We start from the raw sequence: 15,309 nt of genomic DNA, 5'->3' as shown, positions 1-15,309 counted from the left end.
GAAATATGAAAATCAGGCAACATGACACACCAAAGGTCAATAACCTCACAGTAACAGACACTAAGAATAGTGAAGAGGAAGAAACCTAAAAGAACTAAAAAATATGATTATAAGAATAATAAAATGAAAAAGGATGTGTAAAAAAGATGAATAAATTAAAGAGGATACAGATAAGCAGATGAAGGATAAAAATTCAGATAGCCTGGCACTGGTGACTCACACCTGTAATTCTAGCTATTTGGGAGGCTGAGCCTGGGAGGATTGCAGTTTGAGACCATCCTGGGCAAATAATTTGTGAGACCCCCATCTCCAAAATAACCAGAGCAAAATGGGCTGGAGGTGTGGTTCAAGTGGTAGAGCTCCTGCTTTATAAACAAGAAGCCTTGACTTCAACTCCCCCGCCCTACCCCCTCCAAAAAAAAGAATACAAATAAACAGCTGAATAAAATTAGGAAAACAGCACTGGATATGAAAGAGGAATTCAATAAAGATACAGAAATTATGAAAAAGAATCAAACTGAAATTCTGGAAATGTAAAGTTCAGTAAGTCAAATAAAAATTTCAGTGGAAAGTCTCTCCAGTAGAGTGGATCAAATTAAAGACAGAATATCAGGTCTCAAAGACAAGGTAGATGTATTAGAAAAGTCAGATAAAGAAAACAGAAAAAAAAAAAAAAAAAACAACACACCGAAGAGATAGGAATGGAACATGCAAGATCTCTGGGACACTATTAAAAGACCAAACCTATCATGGGCATAGAAGGAAAAGGTACAAGCTAAAGACATAGAAAACATATTCAATAAAATAATAAGAGAAAATTTCCCAAATCATAAGAGACAATATCCAGAAGATTTTTAGGACACCTAACAGAGAAGACCAGAAAAGAACTAGTCCAAGATATATCATAGTTGAAACATTAAGTGTGCAGAACAAGGAAAGAATATTGAAAGCTGTTAGAAAGAAATGACAAGTTATACAGAAAGGTAAACCAATCAGAATAACAGCAGACTTCTCAACAGAAATCTTAAAAGCAAGGAGGGCGTGTATTTCAAGTGATAAAAGAAAATACCTGCCAACCTAGATTACTGTACCCAGCAAAGCTACCCTTCATAACTGAAGGAAAAACAAAAATCTCCAATGATAAATAAAAACTAAAGCAATTTATGACCCCTAAACCAGCACTGCAGAAGATATTCAAATGCATTCTACTCATAGAAGAGGAAGACAAACAAATGTAACCATGAAAATATGGGAAGAAATAAATAAAATGAGTACATAAGAAAATGAAGAATAGAAAATAATCAAACACTACAAAAACAATAAAATGGCAGGAATTACTACATACCTTTAAATATTAACAATGAATGTTAATGGTCTCATGTCTCCAATCAAAAGACATAGAATGGCAGATTGGATTAAAAAGCAAGATTTGAGACCAGCAGAGTGGCTCAAGTAGCAGACCACCTGGCTAGCAAGCAGAAAGCCCTAAGTTCAAATTCCAAATCACCCCCCCCTAAAAAAAAAGGGTGAAAGGGTATCTTTCAAACAAATGGACCCTAAAAACAAGCAGGAGTAGCTATACTCATATCCAAAAAAGTAGACTTCAAACCAAAATTAGTCAGAAGAGGAAAAAGGTCATTTTATATTAATAAAGGGAATAATCAAGAGGAAAGAACAATTGTAAACATATATGCGCCAGATATAGATGTAGCCAACTGTATTAAACAAACACTACTGGACTTCTAAGCATAGATAATCCCCAAAACGATGACAGTGGGAGACTTCAGTACTCCACTCTCACCAATAGATAGGTCACCCAGACAAAAACTCAACAAAGAAATCTCAGAGTTAAGTGACACTATAGACCAAATAGACTTAACACACATCTACAGAAAATTTCATCCAGCAGTTGCACAGAATATATTCTTAGCAACCCATGGAACTTTCTTCAAAATAGATTATATCTTAGGACACAAAACAAGTGTTAGGGAATATATGAAAATTGAAATAATTCCCTGCATCCTATCTGACCATAATGGAATGAAACTAGAACTCAATAGCATCAGAAAAACAGAAAACATTCACACACATGGTGATGAACCACACATTGCTGAATGCTCAGTGGCTTATTGAAGAAATAAGGGAGGAACTTATTCCTCCTAGAATGTAATGAAAGTTCCTAGAATGTGACGAAAATGAAAACACAACATACCAGAATCTTTGGGATTATAGCAAAGGCAGTGCTAAGAGGAAATTTTATAGCTATGAGTGCCTACATCAAAAAAAGAGTGCTCTCAAATAAACAGCCTGATGATACACTTCAAGTTCCTAGAAGAATAAGCCACTCCTGAAATTAGCAGATGTAAAGAAATAATAAAGTTAGGGCAGAGATTAATGAAATAGAGACAAAAAACTATAGAAAGAATCAATGAAACAAAAAGTTATTTCTTTGAAAAGATAAATAATATTGACTAGAAGGAAGACAGAAAGACCCAGATTAATAAAATTGTAGACAAGAAAGGGTATATTACAACAAATACAAATGAAATCCAGAGGATCACGAGGGAATATTTTGAAAACCTATATTTAAACAAATTGGGAAAATCTAGAAGAAATGGATAAATTTCTAGGTGCATTTAACCACCAAAATTGAACCAAGAGGATTTAAACCACTTAAATAGATCTATAACAAGCATGAGATTGAAGTAGTAAGAGTCTCCAACAAAGAAAAGCCCAGGACCAGATGGGTTCACTGCTGAATTCTACCAGACCTTCAAAGACAAACTAACACCATTACCTTTCAAACCTTAGTATGAACTAGAAAGGGAAGGAACACTACCAAACTCATTCTATGAAGTACATATTACACTCATTTAAAAACTGAGCAAGGACACACAATAAGAGAAAATTATAGACCGATCTGTTTAATGAACACAGACCCAGATATATACAAAAGAGACACCTGCATATCCATGCTTATTGACGTTCTATTCATAATAGCCAAAGGTTCCCAGTAACACAATGAATGGATAAAGGAAATATTATATGCACACACAGACACCCATATATACATTCTTACACATACTTAGCCATAGAGGAAAATGAAATTATGTCATTTGCAGGAAAAGGAATAGAACTGGAGATCATCATGCTGAGTGAGATAAGCCAGGTCAAAAGGGCAAATAGCACATGTTCCCACTCATTTTTGAAACCTAGACCTAAAATAATGATGACGATAGTAATGGTGGGACATGAATATATATGGGGGACTGCCTAGGGGACAGTCAGTGGGAGGGGGGAGGGAACAGGAAAAGATACTGAAGGTGAAGAGGATCAAGGTACTGTACCTATGTCTGTATGAAGACGCCACAGTGAACCAACAAGCACTGTTTGAAAGAGGGGGCAGGGATGAATGGGAGAGTGGAAGTATAAAGGAGCAGATAGGCACATTCAGGGTACACTGTCACATATATGAAATTGTCCCAGTGAAATCACCTCATATTATTAATATAAAACAATTCGAAAATAAAATAAAATAAAATACCACAGTAGAATGTAGTGTTTGGTCTATGTGTTGACTGGATGTGTGCAAAAAAAAGAAAAGGAGTGAGTTGCTTTATAGATTTGCTTAGGTCTGCCTTGTTCAAATGTATTTGACTGTCGAAGTCAGGGACACAAGAAGCTGCTCTTTCTTTCTGAAAGTCTGTGCTCATGGCTGCAATTATGGGGTGGTGATGTGGTAGTGTAGCCGAGGGAAGGAACCTCTTCCATATGGTCAATTCTAAGTCTCTTTACTCTGAGCAGGTTATAACTAGTTTAATGGGGGAGAGATCGTCCCTTCAATTAGGCTGAGTAGGGATCATTCCTTGGTGTTGATTATATTTCACTTTTTGGGCCTCTGCCTATAATTTCTCAGAGGTTTTATTTTTAACCTCATCAGGGTTCATGACACAGCCTACATTTCTTTGGAGAGAATTTTCAGGTATCTTCCTTAAGCCAAGTGAGAAGGCTTTAAGATGACCGTGCAAGAGATGGGCCTCTGACCGAAGGGATGTCAGGGAAGGAGACACTATCAGACTCACCCCTCAGATGTATCAAGGTGAAGTTCATGGCTAGAGGCGTCAGTGACGGCAGAGGGCTGGCTGAGAGCCAGCAATAGGATTAACGAAGAGACATGACTCCCATGGCCTGGTGGAGACTGTAGATGCAAGCTGAACTGGGGGCTTCTGAGAGATACTCTGCCCAAGGTAACTGCAGCAGGGTGTGGACCTTCTACAAGGACTGTCAATGTCTTAATTTCAAAGCAAGTTAGTCAACTATCAACTATGGAAAGGTAGTAAAATACACTGCTTTGCAGCATATTAATAGCATTATAAAGGTGTGTATATATGTATATACATATATATGTTTATTTTGGATGAATTTGTCTATAAATTTGAGTGAGTGACTAGTAGAGACAGGGTGACAATGGGGCAGGAGTAAAGGGACTGAGCATCTGAGCAGGAGATACAGATGTCAAGGACTTAGAATGATGAGCTGCTGTTCTATCCTTCCAGCCACGAACCATGGAAGATGCTCCAGAGGGGCTCCATGTTCACCAGGTGGGAGGAGGTGGGTGAGCAGGGAGGAGGCTGTCCATAGTCCTTATGGAGTCAGGGGCAGTTCAGAGAGTGTGAAGCCATGTATGAGGCTGGGATAGACCTTGGAGAGCAGTCAGTCTGACTCATGTTATTTTACTTTACAGATGAATAAACTGAGGTAGAAGCTGTGAAGTGACAGACTCAAGTCCACACAGTTTGTTTTGTTTTGTGTTTGTTTCCACAGCTATTTCTAGCCACAAAAGCTCAACAGAAACATCGAGGCAGGGCCCTTGGGTTTGGGATCTGGTGATGACTCATCACAAAGTTACTCGTTTGTTGTGCTACCGCCTTTCCTTTCCTCCTCTGACACATTTTAGAAACTGACAAAATCAGATATATTTCTTAACAGTACAGCCACAAGAGGCAATTAGGGAAATAGTTTGTTACTGAAGCACAAAATAAAGCATGAAAATTCAGATGTTTGTTGAAAATGTATGTATCTTTTTTTCTTACCTTTTGGCCAACCTCTTTTCTTTAGTATTTTTGGTATTCCTTTGCTCAGAATTCTATTTATGCCTCCTTTTCCCCCTGAGAAAATAGAAAAATATAAAAACAGATACTGCCATAAGTTGCATTGTATATAATAGTGCTTTTTAAAAATTCATCTTCCTGTAGCTTTTCAAGAACCTACTGCATAATGAAAAACACCCTTAACCTTATCCTTACCAGACCTTTGATAGTTAAGCTGAGTTCATTCTAGATTCTTGTATTTTTTTTTTTGGCAGTACTGGGATTTGAATTCAGGGCTTCACACTTGCTTGGCAGGCACTGTACTGCTTTGAGCCATGCCTCCAGCACTTTTGCTCTGGTTATTTTAGAGATAGGGTCTCCCTTTTTTGCTCAGGCAAGCCTGGACTGTAATCCTCCTGTTTTAAGCTTTTTGCCATTGCTGGAATGACAGGCATGAGCCACCATGCCGTGATTTGTTGAGATGGAGTCTCACTGACGTTTTCCCCAGGCTGGCCTTGAACCACGATTCTCTAGATCTCAGCCCTCAAGTAACTAGGATTAGAGGCATGAGCAGAGACACCACTTAGATTCCATTTTCTATACTAGCCATTAAATCAAATTCATTTATTCTCATACGAGTAGAAACACTAATTTAAGGTAAACTTCATTTATAGCCAAAGGAACACTGTGAGAAGAAGAAGAAGTGACACTTAAGTGCTTATGCAAGAGGGTTATGGCTTGGATTTTAAATGTCTTGAGAGTCTCATGTATTGACGGCTTGGTCCCAGGACGATGACACTGTTAGGAGGTGGCGGAACTTCAGGAGGCAGGATATACTGAGGGAAGTTATATTGTTGGGAACAACAGGGCCAAGGAACCAAGCACCGATTCTCCAAAAGTGAGCCAAAATAAATCCTTCCTCCCTTCACATTGATTGTCACAGGTGTTTTGTCACGGTGATAGAAATTTGACTAACACAGAGACATTTACATATACTCATTCATTTAGGAGATAAGGACTTATATTATCTTCGTTATCAGTGAAGAAACTGAAGTATATAGAAATTACAAATTTAGAGCTGGGCACAGCTCAAGTGGAGAGCACTTGTCTAGCATGTGTGAGGCCCTGGGTTCAATTCCCGGTAACACACACAATAGAATGAAAATACAAGGAGGCATGGTGGTGCACATCTGTGGCCCCAACTACCTGGGAGGCAGAGATAGGAGGATCACAGTTCAATGCCAGCCTGTACAAAGATAGCACAGGACTATCTAGAACAACAAAAAACCAAAAAAGCCCTAAAAGAAAAAGCCACACTGGGGGTGTGGCTCCAGTACTGGAACACCTGCCTAACAAGTATGAGGCCATGAGTTCAATCCCCAGTCCAAACAAAGAAAAAAGTAAAGCATTGTAGATTTCCTTTGGTGAAGAGGCAGAGGTCAGTGGCAGTAGCACAAGAATTTCAAGAATTTGGATTGTCTAAGGAGCGAGGATGGTGAGCTACACAGATGGGATGCTGGCCACAATCTTAGCCTAGACAAAAAGTTTTGGGCAGATAATGTTATGAAAGCAACCAAAGGCCTTATTCATGTGGGTTTAGATAAACAACTGAGATCTAAGAAACTAAAGGGTATCGACCAAGGGAAATTTGCAAAAACAAAGGTTCAAGACCTAGGAAGTCTTAGGGTTAAAAAAGGATTCACTGAAACCCTATATCAGGGAACTATGCCCTTAGATTCAACAGAGGTGGATGGGGAGATAATGGGGCTCATGCAGGTACATTCCTCAAGCACCATGTTCAAGTGTGCTGATCACTAAGGCAGGGCTATGACTCTCTCTGTCTTTCTCTCTCTCTCTCTCTCTTTTTCTCTCTCTCTGTCTCTCTCCCTCTCTCTCTCTTCTTCCCTTTCTTTTACTCTCTCTCCTTATTCACCCATAAACATTTTAAGCAACCACAGACTCTTTCTCTTCCTCTTTGTACCTTTCATCAAACCCTGTTTAGGGCAAACAGTTTAAAGCCACACAGGCACACAAGTAATCTGGTTCAGTTTACCTGAGCTTTCCTTATTAGGAGATTTGGAGAGTCAGATCTGCTAATCGTACGGAGTTCCTTGCCTTTCCCTTACAAGTGTTCTTTGTAAATGTTCTTGCTCAAATGCAACAAAGGGTACAGGAAGTGTACAGGAAGTACGGTAGCTATTCTTGGGTTTCCTGTTCAACTGCCATGAATGCATACTGAGTACTTGCTATAGAAATTGAGCAAAGTGCTCCTGTCTCCTCAAGGCAAGTGAGAAAGCTTCACCTGCAAGGTAACTGGCCTGCAGCTCCAAGAGTATGAGGAACAGACGTGTTACAGACTTGATCCTGGAGCGTTTACGGGGGACAGTGTGCTAGAAGCCAGCTGTAAGGCCCACTGACAGTAGGATGATGAAGAGGCTTCCATGGGGAGGGAAAGAGTTAGTTTCTGAAAGATACTCTGCCCAGTGGAATCACTTGGATGGCTAAGGTGACCCCAGCAGGAGTATGGAACTCCCGGAAACTGGGAGATAAGGAGTGAAGTGGGAAGCAGCCAGTTGAAAAATTATAAATCTGGGTGGGAAACTAATGGGTGCTGTCTAAAAGAAAGGACCCAGGAGATCATATAAAGTTAATTTAAAAAGTAATCACTACAACAAAAATACAAACCTTCTTAAATATCGGATATATGCTCCTTACCAATGAAAATGTAGGAAATGTGTAGGGGCTCAGCCATTCATCCCTTTCAAGGAAAAGACTCAGAAGTGGCTCTCATTCCTCTGCTAGAACCACTGTCTAGAACTTAGTCACATGGCCAGAGCTAACTGTAAGGAAGGCAAAAAGTAGTCTCAGCTAGGCAGTCATGTGTGCCACGGACAACACTGGAACAGAAATGCAGACCTTCCTAAGTATCAAAAGAATACACCTGCATATAACATGCATAGAAGACAGAATGCAGAGTGTAGACATTTAAAAAATCCTAAGCCTTAGAATATATAATATAAATCCATCTGACTAAAACAAGATCAAACATCTCGATCTTATCAATAAAAGTAAATGTGCTTAACTAACTTATTTAAAAAAGTTTTGAGATTAGGATTTCAAAGTTAAATCCATCTTTTCATTACATACAAGAAACTCACTTAAGATGTATTTAAAAAAAACACTGAAAATAAATATATAGGCAAAGATATATTTAGCATGTCTCAGTAAGAAACCAAGGGTCCTCAGAGTAAACTAACACCTTTGCAGTAAAACCACTAGAAGCATCCAGGGAAGGAAGACTTTTGACAGAGAAGCTTGAAAATACTGTAATCCAGAAAAGACACTGGAAAAACAATTGTGGGGGAGGGGGAGGGTATAAGGAAAGGGTGAAGGAAATTGAATATGGTGGATGTATTTTGTGTTTGTGTATGAAAACAGAAAAATGAAACTTGTTGAAATTGTTCTAAGAAGGAGGTATGGGTGAGGGAGAAGGACGGAGGGGGTGAATCTAAGATATATTGTAAGCCTACTCCCCCAAACACCTATTATATGCTAATAAAAAAAACGATTGTGATAGTTTGCTAACTGAATGAAAGGAAAGTACATATTGTTCATATAGTGAACAATAAAGGTGTTTTTTTTAGGGAGATTCAAGTACCCATTACCCATTTTACTCTTAAGTTCATATAGCAAAATTTCTTTAAATATTGAAGGGCACCCTTGAATTTTTTTTTTTGTAGTACTGGGGTTTGAACTCAGGGCCCTACACTTGTTAGGCAGATATTCTACCACTAGAGCCCCACCCTCAGCCCTGCGGTACTGTCTGATACTGAATTAGTTATAGTGCCAATAATAGTGCTCTGTTATGTCACCTGTCCCTCTGGGTCAACATACTACTCAGGTGGTGGGCGATGCTACTAACCTAAGGCCCCTCCCGGTCACAGCCCAGAACTCTCACCTTTGGCTTATAACCAAGGAGCTTCCCTTCATCCTTTGAGACAACACCTGCTAACTGAATTGGGACGGATCAGCTGTGCAGAGATGTGTCAGAGTCAATGCTCCTTTGACACCTCATCCTTGTGATGCCCAAGGACTCCTCTATTCAAACCCAGGCTATGGCTAATTTGGAAACTAACCTACTGGTATCCTTTTGTCAAAATCAAACCTCAAATAAAACTCTCCATGAAGAACTGGGAAGAAAAAAAAGAAACAAGGGTCATGACTTGAATGTCAAAGGAAGCTTAATTATGGGCAAAATCTTTTAAGCAAGGAGGAATTATAGAAGACATAATAAGCAGTAAAAACATGGTACTAGAAGATTTTTGTATTTGCTTCTTTTAACCCAAGAGAGAGCAGTGAGCAAAACAGGGGCCTCTGGAAGACCCAACTAATACATTTAAAGAGATTGATATGATCTAGATGGAGTGAACATCATAGCCAGAAAATAGTATATGTGCCTTTTCTCAACCTTCTCTTAAATAGTTTTTGAGTCAAAGAGGAAATACAAATTTCTGGATAGCTAGCAGATGACAATGATGATACTGCCCAGGAGAACCTCTGGGAGATTGCTAACACAGTGCCCACAGGAAAAATAATTGCCTTAAATAATTAGCCAGTGATGGAAGTGACAGCAACTAAATTAAACAGCTGGCTCAGAAAAGTTAGTACAACCAAATAAATGAGATGATGTGGTCAAATACCCAGAAATCCCCAAAGCAGCAGTGAATAATCTACTGTAATAGGAAAAAATCAGGAAATTTCAAAATTAATACATAGAAATGAACTTGTTCAAGGCACATTGTATGCATTATGGAATTATCACAGTGAAAGCCCCTTGTATTGTTAATGTATGGTAAATCAAAAATAAAAATGAAATGAATAGCTTTCATATATAGGAGTAACAATCAGTTAATAGACACACTGGAAGGAAAGCCTCATTTACAGTGCGATAACAACAACACATCTCAGCCTCAGAGTAACAGAGCCTATGTCACCCACATGGAGGAAGTCAGAGTCCAGCTAAAGGCATAAGGGCTTCCTACACTCATGGGCCAATGTGCTGGGTCTGGATGGGGGGGCTCAGTACTAAAGCTCCCTGAACTAACATAGAAATTAACACGATTCCACCATAACATCAATATGTTTCAATTAAGTGAAGCTGATTCTAAATTTGATATGGGAATATGAAGGAAGATATCAGGAAAAGATGAAGAATATCTAGCAGAACCCAGAGAGAGGCTGGCCCTATCAGAAGTGAAGCCAGGGAGCTAATGTTGCATGAATAGAAAAAGAGAATCAGTGAATGTCACAAAGTTCAGAAACAGATGTTGATACATATGGCAATTTCAGATACAATGACAGTAGCATCTTAAATTGCTGGCAAAATTAGCATTTTTATAAATGATACTGGATAACTGGACACCCATCTAGAAATAAAAGAAAATTAAATGCAGTCTTCACAAAATGGGCAAGCAAAGATAAACTTCAAATGAATCAATGATTTTAATGTTAAAAAAGAAAGCATCTAATATTAGAAAAAGTTGAGAATTATACTATAAACTTTGATGGAATATGACACAAAATTCAAAAGCCGTAATGAAAAGATTGATGAATTTGAGGTACATAAAAAATATTTTTTGTATAATCAAAAATCATTATAAACAAAATCAAGTGACAGATATCAAATGAGTTAAAAAAGATTTCTATTTATCTTACAAAGATAACTCTAATATAGAGAATTATTGGAAATTGATTAGGAAGCACTAATAATAGAAAAATGGGCAGAAGGAAAAAAACTTAATCTACAAAAAAGGCATGGTATGTATATGAAAAGCTGCTCAACTTCATTTACATAATAAATGAATGCAAATTAGTTAAAACAACAGTGAAATACCATTTTTCACTCATCAAATTAGCAAATTTAACAGCATACTCTTTTGAGGAAATGAAAGGCAATGTTTGTTGAGCTCCGATACATCCTTAATATCCTTGGACTCAGAAATTTTGCATCTGAGAATTTATCCTACATATACATTTGAACACATGAGTGACATCAATGCACATTTATTCATTGAGGCATTTTTTGCTACCAATATATTAAGCGGGATCAGATAAATTATGGTTCATTCATGTAATGAAACACTGGACAGTGGTATTAGAAAATGAGAAGTGCCTTTTGTGCTTATTTGAAAAGATCAAAGAGCTATAGTGATAAATAAAAGTAAATAACAGAACTCTCTTAGAAACAATGGTCCAATATTTGCTAATTCTGTATTCATGGTGACTTTATAGTATACAACTGCCTGGAATAATGAAAGTTGACTTATTATGTGTGTATATGTACACCCACACACGTGGAGTTTCATAAGCTACACACTACTACTAGCAGAGTCAAAGCTGCCATTGCCCTGCCTGGACCATTCTAATAGCTTCCTTACTGAGCTCCCATCCTTGTCCTCCTAAGGCCTACTCTCCTTGTAGACTGCAGAGTACACCTTTAAAAACATAATTCAGATATCATTCCTCAGTTCAAAGCTCTCTGATGTCTTCTCCTCTGAAGACAAGATTCCAAAGTCTTCACAATGGCCTATGATCTACATGGCCCTGGCAAACCACTTCCTACCCAAGTCCTCTCTGTCTCTCCAGCGAGTGGCCTCATTGCCTTTCCCTAAAGGAGCAGGCATGTCCTGGCTCCTGTGTAGATATAGTGCCATTTACTGAGATGAGAATGACTGGTGGTGGGTGTCAGGTTTGGGAGTGAAAATCAAGAAATCTGTTTGACATGTCTCATTGGAATCAGTTTGGATTCCAATCAGCTTGGCAGTTCAGGAGAGAGAGGAGAAGAGGAATATAATTGGCAGCTATTAACATGATGGAACTTAAAGAAATCATTAGGGAAAGAGTATAGTTATAAATGAAGAAAGTACACAGCTCAAGCCTTGGGGCACTCCATCACGCAGACACCCACGATACCATAATTATTAGCACTATCACTGACACCACTAACCAATGATCAGGGAGGAGCCATTAGCCAATAAGAGATTGTAGTGTTCCAAAAGACAAGACAAAAGGTTGCATTCATCACATAGCCTGAAGGGACCACAGTCTCCCAGTTCACTCACCTGATCATGGTAATACTAAGGCCTGCCAGGTGTTAGGAGGCAAGGGGCAGCTAACAAGCCCAGTCAGAAAGCCTGTGATTACTGCAGACAAGCCACACCAGCTTCATCCTCTTGACTGGAGAAACCAGTTTCTGAGGAAGACCCTTCAGATCCAAAGCCCCATGCTCCTATGGAGAGGTCTGCCTCCCCCTCCCACTACTCTTCACACCTGCTACCTTCTTCCTGCCTCACCTGTGAGGCCAGCAGGGCCACTGTCTCTGACCATCTGTACATTTCCTCCTGGGAAGCAGCCTTTCCTTCGTAATGAGATCTGCAGAGAACCTGAATTAGATGGCAACATTGATTACCATGTCACTATCCATGACAAGAAACAATCAATGAAAAATCGCCAATCTTCTACTTTGCTGTTTCTTGACACGTCTTTATCCACCCTTTTATTATTAATGTTTTCGTTTGAATGTTTTAAGTATATACTTTGTACAACCATAAATCATAATCATTTGGATTAAATTTCCACAAATGGCTAGAATTCCTTTATTCATGAAAGTTCCAATAACTATTTATTGGTCACTTTCTGCAAATCAACCTCAGATGCTGAGGAAATAGTTGTGAATTTGATGGTCCAGAGCTTACATTCTACTGGGGAAACAAACAATGAAGAAATAAGTACATATGATGACAGACTGTATGGTGAAAAAATAAATCGTAACTAAGGGGGCCAGACGCTGGTGCATAGCACTGTGTGTGTGTGTGTGTGCATGCATGTGTGTGTGTGCGATCCTTTTATTTTACATAGAAGGGTCAGAGAAGACCTTCTAATAAGCCAACTTTTGAGCAGAGACTTGAAAAAGGAGAGAGTAAGCCATGGATCCTGTCCTTCATTGGTCAAAATGCCCAAACCATGCCCCTAGGAAGACCATTATTGGATATGGGTTCATGGCTTTATCCTGTGGAAGTGAGAGTCACTGTAACTTTTCCTGCCATGTCCTTTAGGCTGACTTATGGTGGCTTCATCTGCAGCCAACAAGATTGTATCAGTCTTCATTATGAACCTGAGCTCAATCAAAGTCTCTCAAAATCCTGTCCTCTCTGCTGAAGGCTTCCATACCTGTTTGGGGAATACTCTACCCAATCCTCCTCTCCCAATTTTGGTTCTTCCTTTCATTCCACCAAATTATCTATCTACTCCAGTAATATGAGCAGTTTTGAAATCTGTTTGTGTATTTTTACTCAAAACAGATACCTTGAAGGAAAACTGACTTTCAGTAGTCTTTGGTATAGACATGGTCTGATTTATAAGGAAAGAAAATCTGAGGAAGGGTTGGGGGTGTGGAATGGATGACTAGAGCAATAAAGAAGGGAACGTGATGAGGTGCATAGAGTGAGGTTTGGTAAGTAGAAGTATCTGCGTGATCAATGCACTCCTAATCAGAGCATTGTGTGGACTTGGGAAGAGGGTGGGGGAGATTTTCTTGTGTTTATCCCAGAATTCATCCCCAGTAAGTCATCATGATGGTTCTACCACTGAGCTCTCCATTCTCCTTTGTGTATTCTTTAATTGCAAAATAAAAACTAAGATACAAACAGGTAAAGCTACTGTGTCAGCCAAGAGACAACTCAAACCGCAATGCAATTTCGTGTAAGAAATATTTAGATTCCGATCCCATATATACACAAAGAGGCATATCCCCATATCCCATAGGGATTATAGATGTAAAAAATGACTGGGTACTTCACAAACATTCTAGAATAAAATATAGAACAGTATTTTTAAAAAATCTTGAGGTAGAGATGGCTACTGTAAAAACGATATAAAATCCAGGAACCAGTGAGAAAAAGGCTAACAAACTCCATTACTGAACATTTAAAACTTCTCTAGGACAAAAGTTTCCACCAATGAGTCTACCAGAAAAATAACAAATGAGACAAAATGTGAGCAATACACATGACCAAGACTTAATATACATAACATAGAAAGATCTCCAACATTATTCAGCATCTCAAGAAAAAGACAGGCAGTGTTGCAGGAAATACTGACAGCATTTTGTAACAAAGAATTCTAGCAAGAAGAAAAGCAAGTGACCAGTAACAAATGAAAAATTCCCATCACACTAAAAGTGAAAACAATGCACATTAAAGCAGCCCTAAAATAGAATTGTTTATAAAGTAAGTGTAAATATGACCAAATACTTTACATGTCATAATAAAACCTCTTATTTTGTACCATGAATATTCACTAATAAAAAGGTATTCAAGTAGTAGTATTATATTAAAAGGGGAAGTATGTTAAAATGTTTAGTGTATTTATTGTCTAGATATGCTATATTAGCTTAAAAAAACAAGAAAAGGAAAGCATAAACTCACATGCTGGTGGCTCATGCCTGTAATCCTAACTACGTGGGAAGTAGAGATGGGGAGGATTGTGGTTTGAGGTCAGCCCATGCAAAAGAAGTCCATGAGGCCCCATCTCAGTGGAAAAAAGCTGAGTTTGGTGGTGCATGCTTGTCTTCCCAGCTATGTGGGAAGCATAAAATTGGAGGGTTGTGGTGAGGCCATCTGGGACAAAAAGCAAAACTGTATCTCCAAAATAACAAGAGCAAAAAGTGTTGAGGGCATGGCTCAAGTGGTAGAACATCTGCCTAGCAAGTGCAAACCCCAGTACTGCCCCCCTAAAAAATGAGAAGAAAAGGAAAACATATATATGATATATATATATAATTACCTTATTCAAACAATTAAAATGATGTTCCAAAATATATTAATATGCACATAGAAATATTCTTCAAAGATACACACCAATATTTATAATAAATATTTTAAAATCAGAATAAAAACAGAATGAAGATGTGAACATTTTGAAAAAAATAGCTACTTGAAAAGACATTCATTTTTGTTTTATGAAAGGTATAAAACATAATGGTAGTAAGCCTTAACATTAAAAATAGTTCATTTGAAGCATAAAAATCAAGCAAGTTCTATTTGTTCTTACTTCTTTTCTTACTGTCTTTGCTCAAAGTAGAATTCTTTCCAACATCCATGGTATCTAGAAAGTAATGGGGGGTGGTCAGAAAACTGTAATTTATAAGTAAAAGTTATAG

At 38.3% G+C, this 15,309-nt stretch overlaps 1 protein-coding gene across 14 annotated transcripts in view; it reads right to left on the bottom strand.

Annotated features, from left to right (window-relative positions):
• Positions 1-15,309, bottom strand: part of Sp100 (SP100 nuclear antigen) — an 82,534-nt gene that overhangs the window by 22,407 nt on the left and 44,818 nt on the right. For 10 of the 14 annotated variants that reach the window (XM_074071984.1, XM_074071982.1, XM_074071977.1 and 7 more), the window contains 3 exons: positions 15,201-15,254; positions 12,443-12,532; positions 5,094-5,168 (listed from right to left, as the gene is read on the bottom strand). In XM_074071984.1, the coding sequence (XP_073928085.1) occupies positions 5,094-5,168; positions 12,443-12,532; positions 15,201-15,254 (219 nt within the window). The remainder of the gene's footprint in view (positions 1-5,093; positions 5,169-12,442; positions 12,533-15,200; positions 15,255-15,309) is intronic. The other 4 variants (XM_074071980.1, XM_074071978.1, XM_074071981.1 and 1 more) reach the window with 1 other exon arrangement.

The sequence above is a fragment of the Castor canadensis genome, chromosome 4, assembly GCF_047511655.1.
Source record: "Castor canadensis chromosome 4, mCasCan1.hap1v2, whole genome shotgun sequence".
Classification (NCBI taxonomy): Eukaryota; Metazoa; Chordata; class Mammalia; order Rodentia; family Castoridae; genus Castor; species Castor canadensis.
The sequence above is the reverse complement of the archived record's forward strand: the minus strand, read 5'-3'. Positions and strand labels throughout refer to the sequence as shown.